This window comes from Sebastes fasciatus, chromosome 12, assembly GCF_043250625.1.
Source record: "Sebastes fasciatus isolate fSebFas1 chromosome 12, fSebFas1.pri, whole genome shotgun sequence".
Lineage (NCBI taxonomy): Eukaryota > Metazoa > Chordata > Actinopteri > Perciformes > Sebastidae > Sebastes > Sebastes fasciatus.
Genome location: NC_133806.1, coordinates 6,388,194 through 6,414,140, shown reverse-complemented (window position 1 = coordinate 6,414,140; position 25,947 = coordinate 6,388,194). Strand labels below are relative to the sequence as shown.

Below are 25,947 nucleotides of genomic sequence, written 5' to 3'. Positions count from 1 at the left end.
TTCAGTGCCTTAGACAGCGCCGCTGCTGCATTACTGTACTGACACGCACCTCTACACACAACAAACAGCGATATCTGTCTGAGAATAATAATTTATGTTGAATATGAATAATGTTGTGGGAGTATTCCTTATTTCATGGGCTATGTTGGGATATATACATTATTATTACATACACATATACTGTATATTAGATAGATAGATAGATAGATAGATAGATGTATTTATTTATATCTGTACATACTAGTTACATATTAATAGTCAAATGTTATGTTAACCTTGTTCAGCTTTGTTGTCATTGCTTTTATCTGTATGTCTATTTCTGAGCATTTACATTGAGAGCAACAAAATACTGGAGTCAAATTCCTTTTATGTGTTTACACTTATTTAGCCATTAAAGCTGATTCTCCTTCGACCAAAAATTCTACCTTTTTAAAAAACTTTTTCAACCCTGTTTGTTGGGATGACAATATCTGCTGTTCGGCCCATTTCTTTGGTCCAGACTGAAATATCTCAACAACTAGATGGATAGATTGTCATGAAATTTGGTTCAGACATGATGCCCCCCTCAGGATGAATTATAACAACACTTACTTTCCATCTATCACCATCATCAGATTTGAATTTGTCCAGCACTTTGGTTTATGACCAGTTACCTGCAAAACTGATGACAATCCCATCAGCTTCAGCTTTACGATTCTTCGTGTTTAGTGCTAATTAGCAAATGTTAGTGTAAAGCAGCTTCAGTGTCCCATCTGTGTCTTTACATGAAGCGTTCAGCCACAGTTTTGAGTGACACAATCACTGTAGTTACACACGTAAAATGGAAATAGACAGCATCTGTTTCTAGCCTGGCTGCCTCTTGTCTGTTAAAAACATATGATCAGCGTATAACATTTGAGACATTGTTATAGTTTAAACTGATATGAAACGTAGTTAAAAGTAGCTCTTCTTTGCCCCACTGCAACATTAAAAAGTAATAGTAACACAATAGTATGATATAATAGAGCATACATTCTGCATGTATATGTACTTACATAAGTCAGATTTTGAATGTAGGACTTGTAATTGTAATGCAGTGTTTTTTAGATTATTGTATTGCTGTTTTTACTCACGTAAAGGATCTGAATACTTCTTCCATCAGTGACTGTGTCAATAGACAAATTTAAGACTTTACTGTGAAGCTAATCACTTCTGTGTGATGTTATAGAGTATAAACTCAGACTTTAGCCGTGGTGACACATCCGATTTCATCTCCTATCACTCAGCAAACCAAACACGACCGTATCAAACAAATTCACGTTTCATTTTGTCACTCTTCATCTCGCTGCGGACTAATCCCACACATCAGGCCTGCTGCTGTGTTCGAACGGCCTGTTTTGACTGTCAGTGGTGGATTTGGCCGGGTGAGGCGTGCCTGCGGGCTGACGTCAGGCCGGCATGTCGGGAGATGGCACGGTTGGATGATCTCTACAGAAGGACATGCTTTGCTAAAGTTGGGACCAAGACGTGCCTCCACATGAGAGACGGCATGTGATCTTTTTCCAACAGATGGCAGCGCTCCGGCGACTGGAGGGAGAAGACAGAATGAAAGAAGGGGGGACAGTGTGTTTTTTCCCTTTTTCTCCTCTAGTCTTTATGACTTTTGCTTTTCATTTACCCCTTACCACTGCCTGGGGATCCACACGTGGCAACCCTTGTTTTTATTTGTCTCATGCTGGCGGTTTGATACTGTATCTGGCAGAGCTTTAGCGCCATGCTGGCCCAGAGTTCCACTGTTGTTAAATGTGCAGCGATCCTCTGGTTCTCATTACAGCTTTGTGAAATGGCTTCTTTAATTCTGAGTGTATTGGAGGGCTGTGACGGTTTTCTCTGCCTCTTTTTTTTTTTTTATCCCGTAGTGATGAAATCAGCCCTGTGCTGTTTCCAATTGGTGGTTTATAAAGCGGTCTGCTGGCGTGGCGCTCTCACATGACAATAAAATTGAAGTATTTACTTTTGTTTTTCCTAGAGATGTGAGGGCCAGGCCTCTCTTGCCATTGACTCATAAGACACACTGCGTCTGTTGCAGTCATCGGCTATTCGTGGGGACAATTTCAGAATGAGAACATCTGATTCGGGGCCGTGCGAGATGCAGTCACAAAACTTTAATTGTGTGTTGTTGTGATCGAGATGAAGGGCGAGTTTGAAGATGGGTGTGGTCCAAGCAACGGTGTCATGATTTGGCGTCACTGCTGGAAGACAGTCTCTAATTTATGTCTGTTTGTGATTACAAGGAGTAACCAAATTCAAAGAATTCATGAGCCTGCAGCCAATTTATCACAGACACGAACTTTGAGCTAATGGAGATTATTCTCTTAATAACTGTGGTGGTTGAAGTGTTGAAATACTTGTCAAGTACAAGTAGAAACCTCAGAATGTACAAGTACTCCATTGCAAGTAAAAGTCCAGTAATCAAAATGTATTAGTAAATAGGGTAAATAAACATGCATTAGTTTGTACTTAAACATCAAGCGTAAAAATACTCATTGTGAAGAATGGACCCTGCCATTATCACTGTATATTACAGCAAATTTGATGAGCATGTAATTCAATAATGAAGTAATTGTGTAATGCCATAATGAAAATCTCTGAAAGGTGTGAGATTCAAGGTATTTTGCCTTGAACACTGAGAGCGTTGAAGTTCATTCCTGACCTCAGGATCAATATCTCACGGCCTTCTTCAGCTGAGATGAGCTTGAAAAGCTCTGAGAGAGCTTACAATTGGACCTTGAGTTGATACTTTGTCACAAACATTGGACATTCAGGGGCGAATTCACAAAAGGGTTGTGCAGCTTTTGCATCACTAAACCTGCACAAATGAGACAAAAATATACCACCCACAAAGGATGAAATGCACCCATAACTGCAAATAGCATCTCCTATTTGCATGTATATACTGTAGGTAATGATATGGATACATTTCGCACAAAATTGGCCCCTTTCTATGCAAATGAGCCTCACTGCAATGGCAATTCTATTTATACAACACATTTCATTACACGCAAAAACACAAAAACAGTCAAATTTACAAAGATTGGTGCTAATAGCCACACGCAGTTACAGTGAAATTATTATAGTTTTCAGAGAGCTGGTGGTAACTGAAGCAAGTTTATACCGTTTCTCTCTCTTTAAATTCCCTGCCTGAAGTTTTGTGGAAGGTTTCTGCACCTCGGCGGTCAGGACCTGAAGCTCGCGGTCTGAAATTTCATTTTTGTTTTTCTCTTGGCCGTTGTTCTGTTCTTGGCGCAAAAGCAACATTTATACTTTGCAACATGGATAATTGCATCAGACCCAAGAAAAGGGGAAAATTGCACTCAGCTGCAAAACGTTATGGGCGTGTAATGTCATTAGCGCAATATGTTTTGTGAATCTGACCTTGAGACGGGATAGATAGCGGTTGCAAGTGATGCAATCCATTCTTTGTGAATTTGACCGTCAGTGGGAAAGCATGGAAATCCCCAAAATTGGAGATAGAGACTTAAGTTTGTAATAAAACAGGAAAATGGATGTAATGAAAAATTATTTTTAATCAAATGAAAAAAAAAATGGTAATGAAAGAATTAAATTCTTACTTATTTATTTGAGCAATTTATTCTTGACCTTGGGACCAGTATTTGTGACAAACTGGTCTCAACTCAAGGTCCATTAACTACTTATTCTGGAGCTTTCAACCAGCTCTTTGGAGCTTTTGAAAGCTAAGAAAAAGCTTATAAGTAGACCTTTAGTTGAGTTTTTTTTTTCACAAACATTATAAATTGGGTGTTAAAAGCCTGGAAATCCCCAAAATTGAGTTTGAAAATTAAGATATGATGAGTTTGTGATAAAATAATGAAAAATGTTACTTTTAAATGATTGAAATCCCCTGAGAGATACAAGGTTCAAGTTTTTTTTCCTGGGTTGAAGCATTAAAACCATCCAAACTGGAGATTTTGGGGATTTCCGTGCTATTAGATGAGTTACAACCCACTGTAGAAAATTGGAAACATTGTTTTTACTCTTTAAATCAACTCCCGCTTTATAAGCACTGGAACTAATGTAATGGATGACTGCTTTGGCGGCCTTGTTGGCACAGGTGTTAAATACTTAAATAGATGACTAACACAGATACGATGTTACACAGTGGAAAGAAACATTGTCACACAGACTAAACAAACACACCGACGGTTCACTTGGATATAAACTGACTGATTTTGGCCGAGGCTTCTGTCCCCGTTCCCGTCTGCAGTTCAACATGTTGCCTTTGCTCTCCCTCCTGCAGGTAACACATGTCAAAATGGCCTCATGCCCACCCTGGTCCGTCCCACCCTGCCTGCCGTCCAGACCTCGCTGGGCATGAAGCAGTTTCTCCCGTTTCCATTGGATACGGCCTCAGCGGTGAGCCTCTTCCCGGGATTCAACACGGTGAGTCTCATGACCGTCTTTAATCTCTTGTGTTTCCGTGATCTGCTCACAGGCTTTCAGACGCTCTTTGACCCTCGCTGAGGATGTTTTGACTGTAAACCCCCTTTTCTGTTAGGAAACATGATGATGTTTTTTGTGGGAAGCGTTAAGTGGAGGCAGAATAATTTCTCTAAAGAAAATACGAGTTTATCTGCATATGTTCAGTCACTCACTCTCAGTCACTCAAGTCAATGTTTTCTGAATATGTTTTTAGTTAGATGCCTGAAATAAGATCTGTGGTTAACACAAGCTTAAGAAATTTTAAAGGTTTTGTTCTACGACATAAAATACATCAATAAATACCCCTCATGAATTTTGAAGCCTTAATGTATCCTAAAAAAAGGCGGTTACAAACAAGTGGCTAAATGAAACTACTACATGTCATCACGCCGACTCGTCCGCCTTTACAGCCTCGTTGTGTTTACTTGCGCTCATGCGAGCATGGTGTAGTTCGTCCATAGCTTAGCTGTTTACTTCTGGCAAATGAACTTACACGTTAAAAATCATAAAAGTGGTGTTCATTTGTAAAGATTATCTTGCTGAACAAAACGTGAGTTTCATAAATGTGTGTTTTCCACAGAGCTTATTTTCTGCAATAATCCAAAACCCAGTGGAAAAATCCCGTTGGCTTTTTGTCGAGGGAACCCAGGGCGATGCTAAACCTACAAAATATGTCATCCCTGGAGCACTCTATTGTAGCTTGCTAGAGCTTTGAATCACAGTTTGTCATCCCAAATGAAAGTGATATTGATTCTGGCACCCAACAACACAGTAAGATGACGTTTTAGATGTGTAACTTGAGTAGCTTACTACTCTGAGGTGCTTCGGTTTGCCTCCAGTCTTTCTTTTGTTTTGCCTCCAGCTAATACTGTGACGTAAACATGACGTCAGCTGTAAAAGGGTCTATAGGAGATATGAGGATTCCACATATATATGACCTTTACATATCTCTAAAATATTCATATTTGGAGACATCTTTATTTAAGACTGTTAGCAGCTTTGAGCCAGTGAGATCTGACCTCTCTCAACCTCATTTTGGTCAAGTCCATGCAGCTGTCTTTTTCTTTATAAAATGCTCTCTCTCTCTCTTATATTATACATCTCATTGAAATGGCGCTTTGAAAAGCTTTAATGCAAGACTTTGAAAACTTGATGTTTAATGGTTTTGACACTCCACTTAGGAGGAGTTTCTGTGGGAGAAATGTACGTTTTGTTATGCAAACACTTATTCATTGTGTAGAAGTCTCTGACCGTTTCGGTGTATTTCTATTATTGAAACCATATCATCATTTCTCTTTTAGTCCTGCAAAAAAAGCAGAGAGGCATTCATGGAAACTGTGTGATTATTCTGATAGGGCACTTACTCTCCAGACAGTTTGCATATTTCTTACTCTATCTTGGAGATTTATTGACAGCTCTGTCTTTAGGCTCTGAGATCAAAACTCATTAACCGAGAGCAGGTTATTTCTCTTTGAGGAATTTGGCTGCCGAGTCCAACTCACCTCCTTGTTAACATTCACATCTGTTTTGATTTTTAACTCCGACACAGAAACATATTTTACCGTAGAAATTGTTGCTAGTTGGCACTCTACTTGTCCAAAACATTATAGACATTTATTTGAAATGTGCAGTAAGTGCCGGTGTTTTGAACGTCTCTTTGAAAACCTCAATTTCTCACAGCAACAGCTACGGTACGAATGCCTTTCAGTGCATCGTATGTGAGAAATTCTGAGAGCAATGAAAGTTTGCAAAACATGCTCCACGTTGCACTAATGTCAGTCTGGAATATGATAGTGTTGATGGGTGTCTCCTCCTCCTCCTGAGATTGCAATATGTCGTGCAGTAAATGTTGGAAACTGGGAAAATGGAGACAGAACACTAACACTTAAACAGCAGGTCAGCTGAACGTGCAAAATGTGGACTTTGTCTACAGCAAAGCAGACAATTCAACATATATGAACTATACGGTTTCCAACATGAATATTTACTTGAGTTTAAAGTCAGCTTTTGTTTCAGTGACATTCCTATTGTCTTCACAGTTAGTAACTTACATAGTTATTTGACGTAAACATCCTTGAATGTTATTATGGTAAATGGACTTTTATGATTTATATAGTGTCTTTCTATTCTTTCAAAGTGCTATATAGCATTCACACACATTTACACACTGATGGCAGAGGCTGCATACAAGGTGCCACCTGCTCATCAGGATCTAATCTAATTATTCACACACCGATGCCACAGACATCGGGAGCAATTTGGTGCTCAGTGTCTCGTCCAAGGACACTTCGACATGCGGCCTGGAGGAGCCGGGGATCGGGGATTTACATTGAATCGACCTCAGCTATGTGTGTTTCTGCTCGGGTCTGTTGTTGGAAAGAAACACCAATCTTCTTGTGTCTTCTTTGTTGTCAGTGATGGACATCCTGGCAACAACTCTCTTATAGAGTTATAAATACCGTGATGCTGGCGCTGGTACTACTTGGTATCGGATCAAAAGCAAATGTTGTATCGTCCGCCTCTACCTCAAGGTCCACCTGCTAGCTTTTATAAAAATGTGGTGATAACAGGTGGTTATATTTCTGGGGGGGATCGTAGCCCTCTGTCTCTGTTCAAGGATGATCTCTGGCATCAACCAAATTACATTTATATACAGATAATTACTTAATTACATAATGAGGAAATGTTGTTAATTAACGTATCTGTCAATTCTCAAAATGTTCATGCTCAAAGTATAAATAAAATGAACGCGGAAAATTTTTACAATATCTGCTCTTGCAATACAATTAGAGCTGAAATGCCGGAAATTAATTGATTATTATTTTCTCATACCAACTCGCCACATACCTGAGGGCTTAAAACTACTATGTTTGTTAAGTGAAAATGAAACTTGAAACGTGAACACGGGACACGAACGAACAGCTAGTTTAGACGTGAACGTGAAACTTGATAAACGGGACACAAACAGTGGTTTCCTGGATGAAAGCCCTGTGTTTATTGGACCCATCCACCTCCCCTCCCTCCCGCTCTGTGTTTGAGAACGGGCGAGATTCATTGTTGTTTTTCAAGCAAAAAAGCCAAACGTTTCCTCGTGCTAGCAACTGGAATGTGAAGATTTCCTACGTTTCTTTGTATCATGTGGTTTTAAACTAATGATCTTAAGGTTTTGGAAAAAACAAGCCATTTGAAGACGAGTATTTGGGATCACCCATTTTTCCAGTGCTCTTTGACATTTTACTAGCCTGGTGATTGCTTAATCAATAATGAAAATAGTCATTAGTTGCAGCCATGAACACAATAATGATCCCTCCCTGTGTCATGCGGTGAGGTTTGCTGTTCATGTTATTATATCGTAGTTATGCTATTTATCTGTTATGATTTTGATGTGGAAACATTTTGAAATAATTCCAGTTCATTGTGTTTTGTTTTTTAAACAGGGGTTTAAACAGCTTTCTGAAATGCATGGGGCTACACAGACCTTATTGGATTTGCAGTCGGTGAGGCGCTACCATTTAAATGGAGCACTCCGATGTGCACTTACTGTACCAGGACTCATGTGTACACTCGTATGGATCTATTGATTCTCCTTTTAAAAGTAGAAAGTAATTATGAGGAAGTATGTGGCCTCGCGTGGCTCGAATCAGCGAGGTCATCAAAAAATACGATGACTCCTAGAAAAAGAAAAAACCCTGACAGATAAAAGTCTAAAAGGTTTTTTTTTCTTTTGGATTACAAAGATAGCTCAATCTAAAATCTGCTGGAATGAGAGGTTGAAATATGGAGCACAGATGGATAAGAGTGAGAAAAGAACATATGAAGGAACAAAACAGAAAAGTTAGGACATTGCGGAGATAACCCATGGGAAGATTGATTCATGAGAAAGTTCAAGAATACTGCGTCCCTTTTCTCGCCCTGTCTAATCTGTATTTAACAGACTTGTCTGCAGATAATGAGTAATACACTGGGAAGCCTCCAAGTGGTGGAAAGCTGATACTAGATTAACACAAAGTAATCACCTCTCGCTCTCTGAAGCACAGACACACACACACACACCATTCCTGCTCTTTCAACCCTTCGCCTTTCTCTCTCTGTTTCCCTTTTTGTCGCTCATTCTCTCAGACTTTCCTCCGAGCTCCTGAGTTCCTATAATCACCAGCACAGTTGTAAAAGCAGGAGAAGCTTTATAAAAAGGAGTTCACACACAAGTTACTGTTCTACATTCTGTTGTGCTGCCCCCTTTTTCGGCGCTTTCAACACCAGTGTAAGTTTGGTTTCAAGGGTGCAACAAAGAAGCCTGTTTGCCAGCTTGGAGGTCTGATCGGGTTTCTTTATGTGTCACGCAGTCCTCGGCTTCCTGGCTGGGAAAAGATGTTTCACAAATCTTATAAACTGGAAGAGCTGAAATGTCAAATCAGTGCCAGAGAGTCAAAGTCCTGTATTCAAATTATTAGTTAGTTAAATCATCTGAAGTTAAAGTATTCTCCATGAGGAGAGGGAAATCCTTGAATCTCCAGGGATTTTGTTTTTCTTTCAGATTATCTGAAGAAGGTAAGAAAGAGGACGAATAGAAAAATAAGAAGACAGACATAAGAGAAGAAGGCGATAAGGGAAAAATGAAGGACATGTTGAAGGAAATAGGAAAGGAAAGGAAAAAGGACCAGCCCAGTTGCACAGCAGTTCGTGAAATAGTCACGAAAATGTATGTATTGATTCGTGTACAGACACAAATTTAAATTTTTTTCCGTGATTGTTAGCACGAAATCAGCTCGTATGTAATGTTCATATGCGAACGCTGCTTAGGGTAGAGTTTATGTGAGGGTCAAAAAACACAGGACATTCACCGAGGAGACTGGTGTTTGTGTCCCGTGTGAAACCAGGAGTCAAGGTTGATTAATTTGTCACGTAACTTCCGTACTTCCGGAGTTATTTTAAAACGAACCGTGATCTTCTCTCAACTAATTATTTTTGTTGCCTAAGCCTAACCAAGTCTATCTTTTTCTAAACCTAACAAAGTAGTTTTATTTTGAAAAGACTGTAGTGGAAATTGACATGTTCGTCACGTGTTGCTGGTCATTCGTAGGATAACACACAAAAAATACGTTGTTGAAAATCATGCTGAGCGTCACGAAAATAAAAGGGGAAATTTGTGTCTATTTACACGAACTGCCGTGAGACTGTGTTGGAAGAACAGATCACTTCATCATTTTATCCTTTTAGACATTTGTGTACAATTACAAAAACGTAATAATTATCAGATGAATTCTTGAGCCATGGCCAAAACTTTGTTTTGTGAGGTCACAGTGACCTTGACCTTTGACCACCAAAATCTAATCAGTTCATCCTTGGTGTCAAGTGGACATTTGTGCCAAATTGGAATTGAAGAAATTTCCTGCAGACGTTTCTGAGATATTCACGAAAATGGACCGGACGGAGGGACGTATGGACAGACAACCTGAAAACATAATGCCTCCAGCCACGGCTGTCACAGGCCTGGAGGCATGAAAAGTATTGAAGGAAACAGAAAAATAAAGATATTTTATGGATTTATCTCATGTTAAATATGGAGTAAAAAGGGGGTTAGGGTTAGATTTCCTTCTGAAATGTAGCAGACTTTAAGTACAAAGCTGTACAAATGGAATTGATAAAATATGTTCTTAAGTGAAGTACACAAATAACTTTAACTAAAAAGTTGATTTCCGCCTGCACATGTGGGCAATATGGCTTCAGTCAAGCAGTTTATTAGAAGATGTGGATCTCTGATTCTAATCGTGCACAAAAACCAAACAGCTGTTCGATTGAGTGCAGCAGATTTTTGTGATTTGCAGATGAAGCTGAAACTAGTTTCCATCTGAACTCCCCCTGACAGCGCTCTCTTCATATCCGCCTGAGATGAGGTCAGATTTGCTTATGCGCCTCTGGGGCTCAATAAACATTTACACTTCCTTATTTTAAAAAAACACACCAAATAATCCCATAGATGATGACAGTTCTCCCATTAACGCTTCATCCTAGAAGCACCCACATTATTGGATGTATTTTTCAAATGTGGTACAAAAGAAAATAGAGGATAGTGAAAGTGTGTGCGTGTCCACACCTGCATGAAATGGGACTAATACCAAAGTGTCTTGTTGAGCAATCTTGTTCTGGGCTGAGTGACTGACACAATCAAGTGTTTAGCCGGAGGGAAAGAAAAGGATATTTGTTATCCCACTGCATTTCCTCCCTCTCTCTTTTGTCCCCGGTGGGCCTCCTAATTCAAGGAAATGAAACAGAAAAATGTGGCTTCAAGACATAAAAAAGACTTCATGCATGTAACTACATGTGCTCAGAGACACACAGGGGTAAAGGGGTAAAAAAGGTCTTTCAGGGGGCTCAAGTTCGAACAGAGCTTTCAGACAAACATGATGTAGCTTAGAGTAGAGTAGAGACAACACAGTCTCACAGCAGTTCATGAAATAGTCACAAATGTAATCTATTTGATTCGTGTACATCGACACGAATTTCCCTTTTTTTCCGTGCGTTTTCCTACGAATGTGCAGCAACAAGTGACACGTGTCAATTTCCACTGCAGTCTTTTTCAAAATAAAACTACTTAGGTTTAGGAGAAAATCTAGGAAAGTCTCAACTAAAAAAAATGGAAATCTTCCAAAATCTCTCGCGATCAAACGTGTCTTTAGTGTAAACAAACAAGGCGGACTACATGCAGGAAAAATTTGCGAAGTTAGTTTTTGCACTACTTGTGAAATTTCACAAATAATGGATGAAGTCATGGAGACACGTTAAATAAACACTCGGCCTTGTTGCCACAAATCAACAAGTTGGTCCTCCATTTCTGAGCTCCATCTTACTACTATGTTATGCTTTGTATTTTACATTAACTCATGCATTAGCAGTGGTTGTCCCTCCTTCTTCAGTCAGCTTGGTTCACAATTGGCTGTCGTTCTTTCCCACGTGACTGCGTCATCGGCTGTCCTCGGGGGTTCCCCACACATAACAGGTTATCAGATCGTAAATATTGAACATCTTTAATAGCTACGATTTGAAATCGGTGCAGCCAGGATGGATTTCCAAGAAGATTGGGGGATGTAAAAAAAACACTCTTAACATACCTCACACCACAATAACATCCGGTAAAATAATCTTTATAACCATTGAAAAATCTGGTCTTTGCTGACGATTGCCGGGAGGGGGGAATCGGCTTGATTTTTGTGTAGTGTGTACCCGGCATTAAGCAACAAAACTACTTAAGTTGGTTTTATGAAAACATCGCGATTTAGGTTAAAATAACACACGTTACAAATAAATCAACGTTGACATCTGGTTTCACACGGGACACAAACACCAGTCTCCTGGGCGAAAGACCATCACGAAAAAAATTTAAAATTCTTGTCTATGTACATGAATCAATACATTAAATTTTGTGACTACTTCACAAACTGACTGGGCCAGTAGAGAAGCAGATAGGGGCAGGTTGTTTTAGTGGTGTTTTTATGAGCAGGTGTGGAGCAGTTTATGTGCTACTTCTGTTTCTTCACCCCCAACACCACAAGGGTGCTGACTGATTTGGTCAGACAGTTTTTATCGAGGTGTTATTCCAATATGTCATATTTTGATATGGGTGTTGTTTTAATATAGTCTCATGCTTTTTGATTTAAACAGGAATCAAGTATCTATGCATCTACAGTGCATTAAAAACGTATTCAGACCCCTTCACTTTGTTACGTTGCAGCCTCATTTCCCCCCCTCATAAATCTTCACTCAATACCTCGTAATGACAAAGCAAAATCAGGATTTAAGTTATTTTTGCAAAAGAAAAGTGAAATATCACATTGAGATACATGTAAGTATTCAGACCCTTAACTCAGTACTTAGCTGAAGCAGCGCTTACAGCCTCAAGTCTTCTTTTTCCAACTCTGTCCTGTTCCCACACAGCTAAACTGCATTCTCAATTCAACGTATTTTCTCCCTGATTACGGACAGGTTTAAACACATTGTTAATGTTGTAAATTAAACTAAACAACAAACAACTTTGTTAGGTTTAGTAAAAAAAAAAAGAAATCATGGTTTGGCTTATATGACTGTTATGTTAATTAAGCTACGGACGTAAATAATACAAGTGAAGATTGACTTTTGATTTCACACGGGACAGATTGGAGTCCTGGTTGTTCCAAACCTCTTCCATTTTTTAAATTATAGAGGCCACAGTGCTCTTGGGAACCTTCAATGCATCTGATTTTTTGATAGCCTTCCCCAGATACAGTATGTGTCTCGACACAATCCTGTCTATGAGCTCTGCAGCCAGTTCATGACTTGGTTTCTGCTCTGATGTGAATTGTCAGCTGTGAGACCTGGAGTGTGTGTGCCTTTCACAATCATGTCCAATCAGTTGCATTTACTACAGGTGGACTCCAATCAAGGTGATCAAGAGGCACCTGAGCTCAATTTCAAGTGTCACAGGAAAGGGTCTGAATACGTATGTCAATGTGATATTTAGTTGTTTTTTTTCTTTCTTTTTAATAATTTGCAAACATTTCTAAAATCCTGTTTTCGCCGTGCATGTGTAAGTGAAGTGGGTTTAAAAAAACAACACCATTTTTGCACACAATAATAAATCATGCACATAAATAATTGATTGTACTCTTATTCTCTAACTCTTATTGTGTGCACAGATTGATAATTTTATGTGCATGAATTAAATTAGAAATTCTTTTTTATTTGTAAGCACAAATTAGTTGTCTCGAAGGCTCTGGAACAAGCAGATATCCCCATCTTCTTATTTAATCTATTTCTGTACAATTTACTATATTGTGATGTAAATCAAAATTGCCATATCAAATTCCATTGTGGAGAATTAAATCTATATCTCCAACCTAGTTAGTCCCATCAGAGTCAGGGGCCTTATTCTAATTCTCAGCAGCACCTCTCAGTGAAACATCTAGGAAATTAATTAAAACATTTCTGGTGCAAACAGAATTAGTGAAACATAACATTCCTCATCTGTTTTCATATCAACAAGGAAGAGATTCAGTGTTTGGTTTGTTTCACCCTTGGGGCCAGAATTTGGATTCAGAGAGGCTAAAATGAAGGCGAAAAACAACGTGTCACATTTTATTACATCCCTCTCATCGCTGTTGGGTGAAAGAATTAAAAAATGTTCACAAATACTAAAGGAGCGATATATGGTGCCTTCAAATGGGGTCGTGTTTTACCGTGTTTACGAGATGAGCCCATATGAACGCCCCCTTCTTGTGGTATTCACAACCTCAGAAGTGTTACGTTTCTGAAAGCTCCGAGTTCACGTGTTGTGACGTGTTTGTTGATGTTGTCAGAAATGGCGATGGAAATTTATTTTTCGGTGCATAATATGTAATATTGTAATTTTAGGCTTCATCTTTCTCCTCTGTCATTACCTTTTGCATTTACTACATTATGTTACCCACTTGCTAGCTTAAATTGTTAGCCTCTGTGGCTTCTAGACGCTGACAGTAACGTTAATATCACCGTTGCGTAGCAGTGGTGTTCTCACGACTTAACCACTTGAACGCCAAGCACATCACGTACACGACTTCCCATGTTGTAAACTCGAGTTCACGAGTTTCATTTGAAGGCACCATTAGTCCTTTAACTGATTGACACACCTGTTAACCCAAACACACTGCATGTGTCAGGATGTGTTGCTGTTGAAACTTGAGGAAGGCACATAGTTACTTGGCAGCGAAGAGGCCGGTTCAGACTAAAAGAAACGGAGAGTGAGCTTTGAAGAACTTTTGGGATTGCTCTGCAACATTCAATTGATTCAATCGTGGAAGAGTTATTGAAATTGCCACCTTGAAAGAAATGGAGCAAACCAGAGAAGAAAACGGGGAGAAAGGAGGGAGAGCTCAACAGGAACGGGTGAGTTCTGGAGTGTAATGAAAGAGAAAAGTGAAAGGGGGTAAAAGTAGTTTTCGGTTTAACAGAGTGGAGGAGGTGTGTGTGTGTGTTTGGGTTGTCTTTCTTTGGCCCTGAAAATAAGATCTATCTTGCCGGGAGCCTACATTTGTCTTGGAGAAACAATACAAACTCCATTTCCCCCCGCAGAGTAATCAGGATTGTGATTTATCGATTCTGCGCACAGATCTGCACGCTGGGAGATTGCTTTGTAGTCCTGCAGCAGCGGTGACACACAGGCCTCCGTCTGCACCCGCGACAGCATCACAGTCCATTTCAATGTGTACCCACCCTCGCTAAGTCAATGTTAGCATCAATGGCTGTAATGGAAATGTGCTCTTTGACAAAGCACGGTGAAGTGAGAGGGATTCTTTTGTGCGTTCAGTGTTGTGGAAGTAAGAAATCCCATTTGTTTTTGTTAGGTGACAGTTGGAGCGCTCCCAAGAATCACATATCGTATTTGTTTCTAATCTATATACTGTAGGTCTGGTGCTGCGCTCATTGATGGCTGTTTAATAGAAACAGTTGTGCTTTGTAGGTGAGATGGATTAACCCTCCTGTTGTCTAACGGGTCAAACATTTCCTGTTGGGGAGTTTAATGGCAGAAAAACAAAACATAAATAAAAAAATGTCAGCATGACATCTGATTCGTGTCCGCAGCTCTCCATAGCAACAGAAGCTGAGGCTCATCTTTAGCCTATTGGCCCTTTTCACAGCAGCCATTTTGACATATCATAGCAGGGTAAACACGGGTGTAATTAATTACATTAATTATGGCCTTGGTATGGTGCATGCTGGTTCACTGGAATAACTGTGACGCTCTAAGTAGAACGGATTATATTAATTACATACTGCTCTTAGATGCTTTTTGATTTTCCTGTAACACAAAAATGACGTTTATGTTGTTCACATTACCTCAACTTCACTGCTATGTTCTTCTTCTTCTCACAGCCTTTTTGTGGTGGCATCTCTACAGTTCTTGGGCACAATACCTGCCCTTATATAGTGTTTAGGGAGCGTTACCTATCATAATACCTGCCCTTATGTTTAGGGGGTGTAACTTATGTTAATACCTGCCCTTATTTAGTATTTAGGGGGTGTTACCTAAAATAATACCTGTCCTTATAGTGTTTAGGGGGCGTTAAGTATGCTTATACTTTCCCTTATTGTTTAGGGGGCATTGCCCAAACTAATACCAACCCTTATAGTGTTTAGGGGGCGTTATCTATCCTAATACCTGCCCTTATGTTTAGGGGGTGTTACTTATGTTAATACCTGCCCTTATTTAGTATTTAGGGGGCTTTACTTAAACTTATACCTGCCCTTATAGTGTTTAGGGGGCGTTTAAGTATGCCAATACTTTCCCTTATTGTGTGAGGGCGTCACCTATGCTAATACCTGCCCTTGTATGGTGTTAGGGGGCGTTACCTATGCTAATACTTTCTCTTATTGTTTAGGGGGGCGTTATCTATGCAAAAGCTGCCCTTATATAGTAATTAAGGGGCGTTAATACTTTCCCTTATGGGTGAGGGCGTTACCTATGCTAATACCTGCCCTTATATAATGTTTAGGGGGCGTTACCTACAATAATACTTTCCCTTATTGTTAGGGGACGTTACCTAAACTAATACCTTCCCTTATAGTGTTTAGGGGGCGACACCTATGCTAATACCTGCCCTTATTTGGTGTTAGGGGGCGTTACCTATGTTAATTGCATTCAATGGGCCACAAGAGGCAATTTGTGATCAGGTGGGATTCATCAATCAGCACAACGGGTAAGAACGTTTGGTGAATCTGGAGTTGACTTCTCTTATTTTTTCTCTCAACAGAAAATTAAGATATGAAATATAAATATAAGAGAAATTTAAGAGGATAGTGCTGCATGAGGCCAAATGTTACCATTTTGCTGCTGGATGTGTAAATAGGCTGTTGCTACCACGTTAGCCATAACACCTAGGGTTGAATTAATTATAACTGGTGGCAATCACGTCATCTCAGAGACATTGAAATTAGTGTTACACTAAAGTTAGACTCATTTCTGACAATAATGTATGATCTAATCTAATCTAAACCTACGTATTCTTACATCTCCAAGGAGACTCCTATTCTATTTTGTTGGATAACATTAAAAGAAAATCTTCAAAAAGGGATTTACGATGGTAAAAGTACTTCCAGAACGAGCAGCTCCTCTCTCTCTTCAGCTTCATCCTCTTTGTTTTCTTTATTGTTGACTTTCAAATGACAAATGATCACTCAGATCATGCTCTGTATGAAGATAAAATGAAAAGAACAAAGGGTGAGTCAGCGCTGTTTTGCAGACTCTCATTTGATTTACACATGTCCCATAAACATCTAATGGACTCTATAAATTGTATTCCTGGGGGAAGTGTGCGAGTCCGCAGAACGGCGGGGAATGATCAAAGCTAGAGAGCGAGCGGGACCTCCACGGTGCCAGCCGCCTTCCCTCCGGCGAGTCACACCTGCTGGAGTGGAGTGGAGTGCATATCTGTCTAATGTGCGGCGCAGCAGTCCTTATCATTAGCTCGTGCTCTGGGGCTTTTTAACCCCCTGAACTGAGTGGAAGCTTTATGTTGGCGCAGCTCGTCTTGATGTGTTCTCCCACGATAATATTTCACTCTCTCTGGATAGCTGCCAGCTCACCGCTCTCTCTCCGGTGGAATGCAGAGATAATAGTGGGGAGCTCAAGATGATTTTTTACGGAGGTGCTTAGTGCCAACTTCCCAGGCGAAGACGAGCCGGTGCTGTAGTCCAGTGTCTCCTCCTTGTCGGAGTGACCTACTGGTACTGTACGCCGCCGTCAGGCTGGCGACTCTCAAAGCTCCTCCGGGTGTTTGAATACTGTGAAATGTCAACCGCAGTGTGATAACTGATGAACACGGGGGTTTGAATCGAAAGACAGTGATGTTCCTGTGTTTCACTCTCTGCACATCAGAGGCTTGGATGTAGGAGAGGAATGGAAGACAGAAGCAATCTGTTTCTGCTTATTTGATGGCGTTGCCATGTGCTCGGGGTTCTTTGAGGCGATAACAAAAATATATCAGCTTTAAATGCCCATCTGGTCATCTTAAAACAGGGAATACTACTCAATTTGAGAATTCAAGAAGGTATGTAACAGTTATAAAACAGCATTTTTCTTTCCTGGACAACATGTACAAAGTTTGATGTTAATCCAAAACTGGCACCTCTAGTTCATTTAAAACGGATCTGCTGGCAAACAAGTTTTACAGATAGTTAAAAATGCTGCTTTTCCAGTTGTTGCGTTCTCAACCAGAAATGTTGAACACATTATCATGATGACAAAGCTTGGTTGAGCCGGGGATGGTCACAGTTTGGGGTCCCCCACCCCCCGTTGTGAGGATGCAATTAAAATAGAAGTTATATTAGATTACAGTACACCAAATTAGATTACGCAGTCTAGTCTAGTCCACAGTGGATTACTCATTATTATCAGATGAAATGTCTGAAATGTGTTTTTTGTTACAAATGCGCTATGTTTTGCATTAAAGGAAACAAACCCAAACAAGCTTGGCACAAAGTGTCATACCAAACACTTACAAGCACAAGAGCCAGAAAGGAAGAAAGGAAAGGAGAACTCTTCAAAAGAGCTCCACAAGTGTTCAAAAACATGACACTAAAAGAAAAAGAAAAACACAAACAACACCAAAAAAATCATACTGAAACAGACCAGAATACAAAATCAACCCAATAAGTAACAAAACATTAAATATATAATACAAAATAATATACTTTCTTTGCAGAAAGTTTGGGATTGTTCACATCCATTTGGCCCTTTAAGTCACACAAAAAAACCATCAGAGGCTCACCAATTGATTGACAAGATTGGAAATAAGAAAGGAAAACATATTTCTGCCACAAATTGTTTATTCTTTCCCACTTTCTCCAACCTTTGTTTTTTCATGCATGAAATACTGGATATTTTTACGTCTTCAGGCCTCTGAAAAGTTTTCAAATGAAACAATCAGAGACTATTACGCTGATATGTTTTGTCAGACCCCTCGGCGTCACTCATTTCGGTTGCAGTAAACATGTGCTTAATGTTGTGAAGTAAACAAAACCACTTTCTTAGGTTCAGGCAATAAAACCACGATAGTTAAGTTTCGGAAAAAACAACATGGTTGAACTTAAAACTACTACATTTACAAAATGACACTGAACGTTGTGGCATGAACGAACACCTGATTGTAACGTGAAGCACGGGACACAAACAGCGGCTGAAGCGGATGAAAGCCTTGTGTTTGTTGGACCCATCCACCTCCCCTTCCACCTGTCCGGTTTGTCTTTTCACTCTTAAAGCTATGTCACCACACTCCCGGCACACCTACCGAGCGATTTACATTGTAGTTAATGGAAAGCTCGGTGCGTCTCATACCGACGCTCAAGGGTGCCTTGTGCGGTCGTATCAAATGCAGACCGCCGTGACAAAGCATTCATATTTGACACTCTGGGAAGGATAACGGGCTTGGTTATGTGTTAATCGTAATATGCGCGACTGCATTAAAGGGAATATTCATTTTCATTAGCCATGTAAACAGCTTAGTAGGAATATTGTCTTTTTCGGAATAAGGGCAAAAAAAATAATAGTTTGTGCATGTAATTGCTTGATCACAAGTACATAGGTTGGGAGCTGCTGTCATAGATGACTATGGGAAAGTATGGCTGTGTTGAATTTGGGCGTTTATTAGATTTATGCAGCCAGATTCAATTCCATATGTTTACAAGAAGAGCAGTGGCTTCATAGTATTATCTTCTTCTCTCTCACGTTAACAGCCCATCTCACTGGAGGTCTGGAGCCTGATGCTACTTAGCCAGAACATTTTGTGGTTTGTGTTTGTCCGTTGAGGATTCACTCAACCGGAGGTCTGCCTCCAAGAATTGTTTATATCAATGAAACTACAGTATAACAATCTGCACATTGCAAAAATATGAAAAACCGGATACTATTACCCTTAAAGACAGCTGTGTGTGAGTTTCCCAACATCTCTGACATCCGTTTCTCAATAATCTCCTCCACTGTGCGTGCGTTCGGTTGGCTTCACGCTGTACCGTGTTTCACTGTCAAAACAGAACCAGCTGGAGCGCGAGTGGGAGCAGTTTGCACCTGCAACACCGTTGTTCCCACAATGAAAAGCACACCAGTCCCAGAGAGAGAATTCAACGGTGTCTTTTTTTGCAAGGAGACAAGGGGATTTACGAGAGTGACAGACTCCCAGGACTAAATCATCGTTTTGATGAGGCAGCCTGGGGCTGACACACTCGTATGAGGTCTTCAGGCACACCCTGTTTGTCTTCAGTAATACTTCCCCTCTCTAAAGCTTTCTCATATGTATTTTTCTCTTGAGCAGTGTTTTTCTCTTCACGAGCTTACATAAATGTGTCCCCTGTGTGCCCAGAGAACTCAAAAGAGGGTCAACCGTAAATCATTTCTGCCGCAAAGCCCCCATAAGAAGGTGGCAGCCACCTCGGAGATGAAGAAACTGGGCTGAATGTCAGCAGTTTGAATTCCTTGCATTGCCTGGGAAAATTCATGCGGAAAAAATGCAATAACTGTCATTGTGTTGCAGTTTGAGGAACGCACAAAACCATAAAGAAAGACCCTAAAATGCAGCCAGTAAGTGCAAGTCCTCGGTATTTAACAGTACGAGCTTTACTATAGCAGATAATGTGCGTAAATATGTATAACTGAATAAATGAGAAGCAGGGAGTGTTGATAAAGAGCAAGCTTGCTCAGCAAACTTTTCCTGCATTAAGTGAAGCTGAAGAACACCAACATCAATGAAGGCAGGATTAGAAACTTGATGCCCCGCAGGGCCTGTGAGGAAAGTTAGTGGGAATTTGGCGTGAACGTTGCATTGTTAAGATCCAGTGTTTGCAGGTGGCTCATGCATTTTTCTATCCAAGGGCATTGATTTTGGAAATCCAATAGATGGCCACACTCCTCGGGCTCCTCTCTCATTACCATCAGCCTTGTTTGACATTCATGGTGGAATATTATGAGAAGATAAATCGTTTAATCTTAGTTTTTATTGAACCCTGTCATGAGTGAGACACTCTCCTCCATCCTGTGGGTGTAGCTGAAGCACTTTGATAGAATGATGGATTAGAAATTAGCCTGTGAGGGAATTTAGCAAAAACACGATCGAACTCCATCCGCTTGAGTTTCACTGCACGGATGGTGATTTATATGCAAAAAGACTTTTAATGTCCTGACATTGCACTATTTCAGAGCTTATTACGGTATATGCTAAAAGCCGAATACATTATTTCTTATAGCACATGCACCTTATGAAAAAACAAATTTTCCACTTTCATAATGACGATTTTTTGTCCCTGTGAAGATGTTTTTTCAATGTTCTTTGTTTTACTGCCAACTTTAACGCTACGCTGTGACTGTTTTATGTCCGAGAGATCACCTGTCAATCTAAAAATGTGGGCGGCCCCAGGTTTGGGTTTCTACAGGTGGCGCTCCTTCTGTACAGTCTCGATGATGTATACTTAACATAAGCAGCTTTTCTAGTTTGAGTTTTTTTCCTTCAATGTCATCACTACTAAATCCACACATTTACAGATGACACCGTTGTATTTGTTTAAAACAGGCTGTCGGTAGTCAGAAGCTAGCGGTCGCAGTGAAAAAATTTAATCAAAAGCCCATCTTCTATGAAGTCAAGCATTTTTATGTATTTCGGATTTGGAGACTGACTTGCAAACTTTTCGTGGTGCTTTGGTCTTAAGGACTTTACCCACAGGGGGCGTGACGAATAAACGGCACAAAAATGCTAAATATCTGCCTGCGAATATTACATATCTAGGGCTTTTATTGTGAAAGGTAAGAGTGGATCTGCTCTGCGCTGCCTCCGTCAAGAATGAAAGGAGTAATAAAGTTTGCCTTCTTGTTTCGGACTATCAAGAGGGGTGTTATTTTATAAATATAGGCATAACTCAACCTGTTCCGTTCAACTTGATTGGTTGATGCCTTTATTTGTGGTGCGAAATCTCAGAGAATAGACCTCATTTTTAAAAATAATTATATCGCATTTTTACCGTGTAATATTTGCGTTCTGTGCGAAAGTATTCATGACAAAAACAGCAGTTCTAAAACATATATATTGACGTGTGAATTAAAGACCTTTAGTCCAATGAGCTCTGATTCCGTGCAGGCTGTATTTAGCATAAAATACGGCCGGTTTGGCTACAAAATTGTTGTTCATGAAGGTCACTGTGCGACAAAATAATACAAAACAAAAACAAACAAAAATGTACTTTTGGTCAAAGAAGAACCTCCTTGAACTTCTAACATTGTACCCCAAAAAGTATGTTTGTATGGAGTATTTTATCTGACGCTGGATGGAAAAGCTTTGATTCACTGGACATCCAAGACTGATTGGCCACAAAGAGAAGCCTAATAGACCTTTAATTAGATCAAAATATAATATTACTAATATATTTACTTTAAAGAGTCTACGTGGAAACTTTGCAGCCAGCTGGAACACTATGCTGGTGCTGGATGGAGTGTGATGCTTTAAGGGAGGACCTGGTGCTTGTGGGAGTTGCGTTCTTACATTGTTATCTTTCATCTCAGCTGGACGGGGGACAGACTGTGAGGCTGCCAAATGCCTTGAGGGAGCTCTCCCAGTTCAATATTTCATCCTGATAGGGCCCGGTGGTGTGAGAGGGGTCAGCGGCGAAGAGCAATGGTAAAATCCGGAGGGAACATTCATACCTGGTGAAAAACACTGTGTCTGTGAGAGAGGAGGAGAGTAGAGGAAGGGAGCGCAGACAAACGGGGTCAGGGTTACAGAAAAATGGAGAAAGAAATCGAAAGGAGGAGACAAACAAAAAGTGGTGTCTCGAGCGGGAAGAAGGTGGAGAACATATTCATAGAGATATAAAAACAAAGAACGAAAGAAAGCAAATAGAGTGCACTGTTCGACCTTCCTCACTATAAAACACATCCGTTTGGCCTGTGCAGCACCTTTCTTTTCATTTATTTGTCTCTTCACCTTCATTTGGCAATTCTATTCCTTAATTGCCATCCCTTAGCAACCTGGCTTCTTAAAAAAATAATGAGATGTGTTCATATGATCTGTTTTACTATTGTCCCTGGCTCCTCATTATTCTGGGTTAAATAATTGGACTTAAATAATGAGCTGAAGCTCTACATTTTAGCAAAAAAGTTAAACACACTTACCTGTTTGACTTGTTCCGCACAAGAGAGCTTTCTCAAGTTATCAAGTGGAAACAGACTTTTCCCCAAAGTTGGAGGGAAATAGATCTTTAGTAACTCAGTTAAAACCGAGGGTTTGAAGACAGAAAGCAGATTTTATGAATTTCATTCAGAGCACAGACGGTGTGAATTTTCCTATTCAGTGAAGCGCTCAACAGTGAAATGTCTCTCTTTGCCTTCCTATCAGTCTTTCCTTCCTTATGTGTATGTGTGTCTGTTAGAGTCATTACACCCATTATACTGCACACTTTAGCATACGATTTCCGAATAAATATAGCGTCTATGCTCTGAGCTAGTTCTTTATCTCATTACATTTGATCAATTTATCCGTCTTTCAAATGGGTGGCACTTTAGCCCACCTACCCCTACTCATATATGGAGCCCCAAAACTGACGAAATGTAGTGAAAGTTTGGTCAGTTAGTAAAAAAAAATAAGCTTTTTATAGTTTGGTTTTATTTTACCACCAATCATTTGATAAGATAAAAACTTAAACTCCTTCATTTTCCAATTTTCTGGCCTTGGCACAGATTTAATCATTCATATAGTTTATCCATGCAACATATCCTTTTCCTCCCCACGTTTCCAGTGTTTCTAATGCATATATAATGAGATGGGCGTGTCCACGCATGTTCACAGCCAGCCCGTTCTCTTTCCCAGGGCGTCAAACACAAGACTTTCATCCAGGAGACCACTGTTCACTTTACAAACGTAGTAGTTTTAAGCCCAACCATGTAGTTTTTTCCTAAACCTAACTATAGTGGTTTTGTTGCCTAATCCTAAAGTGACGCCAATGGTAACTGTAGGGGTTTTGATGACGAAAATAACGTGAGGCCAAGGGGCGTGAAAAAGCGGCGGTATGTGACGTGTTGCAATGAGAACGTGTTGCCAGAGCAGTGTTTGGAGGTGAGAGGAAAAGTGTAAAGTTACTTTGTACACTCCATTTTAATTATTTAACAATCAATATTATGTATCTGTGTTGTCAGTTATATTTTTGACTTGTCTGATAAGCCTACATTTTGCTCCCTATGCCATACAAGCATTGAACACATACCTTTGCTATACTTGGGAGAAGCCAAAGACAAATTTACACTGAGGTATAAAAAAAAGGCAAACTAATATATAATTAGGGCTGCAACTAATAATTATTTCCATTGATTAATCTGTCGATTATTTTCACGATTAATCGATTAGTTGTTTGGTCTATAAAATATCATAAAATGTTAATAAGTGTTTCCCAAAGTCCAAGATGATGTCCTCAAATGTCTTGTTTTGTCCACAACTCAAAGATATTCAGTTTACTGTCATAGAGGAATAAAGCAAGCAGAAAATATTCACATTTACGAAGCTGGAATCAGAGAATTTTGACTTATTTTTTTCTTGAAAGATTACTCAAACTGAATAGTTGCCGATTAATTTATTAGTTTACAACTAATTGATTAATCATTGCAGCTCTAAGTCTAATCTTATTTCCTCAGTTTTGGGGCTCCACAGTCTAGTACCTGCAAATATTTCATGGCTTTAGTGCTTTAACGCTGCGTTTTTACGTTTGAAACCTCACAACCGGAGTCACCGCTGCATATTCTACCTGATAAATGAATTGGCTTAATATTTTGTCGGTCCCACTCCGCTCACTTTCCTCCTGTGTCATAAAGTTCTGTGTTTTCGTACGAACACCTGTAAGCCTGTTCCCGCTCATTATAAGCCAATGAAATTCCCCTCTCGGATTTGACTTGCTAATTCCTGAAGTCCTTCCCGCGTGGCAACAATCTACGACATCGACGGATGATGAACTAACGGACTGGGCCAGGCAGCGGAGGTAATTGGGAGATACATAGGGGGGAGGATTACATTTGACAGGTCATTCATCCCACTTTAGTTAATAGTAAGCGAGGCTGGTGGCCGTGAATAGAGCATTTAGACCTCACCAGTGGAGCCCTCATTGACCATTGACTCATTCTCTCTCTCTATATGTATTTTAATGGATAAGAATGTATATGTTGCAGTTACACAATGGATTCCTCGGTACCTCCGGAGCATGTGAAGAGAACAGCCAGTATAAACACTACATGCCTCAGTCATACACATATTTCAAATATAGCCTACATTGTATATAATAGATCAAAACACAGGCGTCTGTTGGACAGGTATGTGCTATCCAGCGCCTCTACACACCATGACATACGTCTTTGCAAGACATCATTAGAAGGCCTCCAAAACTGCCAGTGCTTCAAATAAATTCCCTATTTGTTTTAAATGTATACGTACGTTTAGTTGGGTTTTGTTTGGATTAAGTGCTTATTATAAATATTTTTTATAATGTGAAGAAAAAAAAAAAGATTAACGCTACATCAGCTCTCCTCTTTCGATTACTTGAAGCACATCCAAAGCCGTGGTTATGATCTCACAGAAATACGTGAAATGACCACGAATTGTTAACAGCGCATTAACGTGGTGGTGGTACGTAATGTGTTAAAATGACATGCCGGGAACGCTGAAACAATGCCAACGGAAAGTCAATTAGGATCGTTTTCATGGTGGACACACAAATTCCCAGGTTCAGCAGAAGTACATTTTAATCAAAGTCGGCGTAGTGGACACGGGACTTTCACATAGAAATAACCCTATTGAGTATTATTAGTATTATCGGCACTGCAAATCCACTGATCGCTATGTCAGTCCCTTTTAATGAACTGGGTGGGAGGACACACCACACAGAGAAGGATAAAAGCACAGCAGACCACAGTTTTAACATGCTTTTGACTGGATGATTAGGAAAATTCCTGCACCATTACCATGGTTACCAAATGGTTTACATACTGTAAATATATCAACCCGATCAAATGGGAAGGCGTATAAATAGCACAATATTTTAAAGGACATTCTGCGTGTCATGATCACGCATTTTAGACTCATCGCATGTCATTCATACACCATTCGGTGAGACCGGGCTGAAATATAGACATGGGTTATACAGATCGAAGATTGCTTCTTGAACAGTTCACGATCAGCAGTGTGGGAGTTTTAGTTTTTGAAATCAGGCTAAAATCACAAATCTAATACAGCATTAGAAAAATCCTGTGGTTGGTCCATTTGCTTCCTGCTACCAGAATCGCCTCGGATGCGGACCGAGACCGTCCTTTCCCAGCAAGCATTTACACCCCCAAGATCTTCTAATCTGTAATTTGTTTGACCACATCAATTATGTATATACATTCACATGCATAATGAAGAAGTTTGAGTTATATGCTACTGTTGATGGAAACCACCATTTTGT

The 25,947-nt window shown here is 39.9% G+C and overlaps 1 protein-coding gene across 3 annotated transcripts in view; it reads left to right on the top strand.

Annotated features, from left to right (window-relative positions):
* znf385d (zinc finger protein 385D) overlaps positions 1 to 25,947 on the top strand; it is a 94,459-nt gene that overhangs the window by 8,474 nt on the left and 60,038 nt on the right. For 2 of the 3 annotated variants that reach the window (XM_074652859.1, XM_074652858.1), the window contains exon 2: positions 4,298 to 4,440. In XM_074652859.1, coding sequence (XP_074508960.1) covers positions 4,298 to 4,440 — 143 coding nt within the window. Of the gene's footprint in view, positions 1 to 4,297; positions 4,441 to 14,156; positions 14,374 to 25,947 lie in introns of those variants that run through there. The other variant, XM_074652860.1, reaches the window with a different exon arrangement.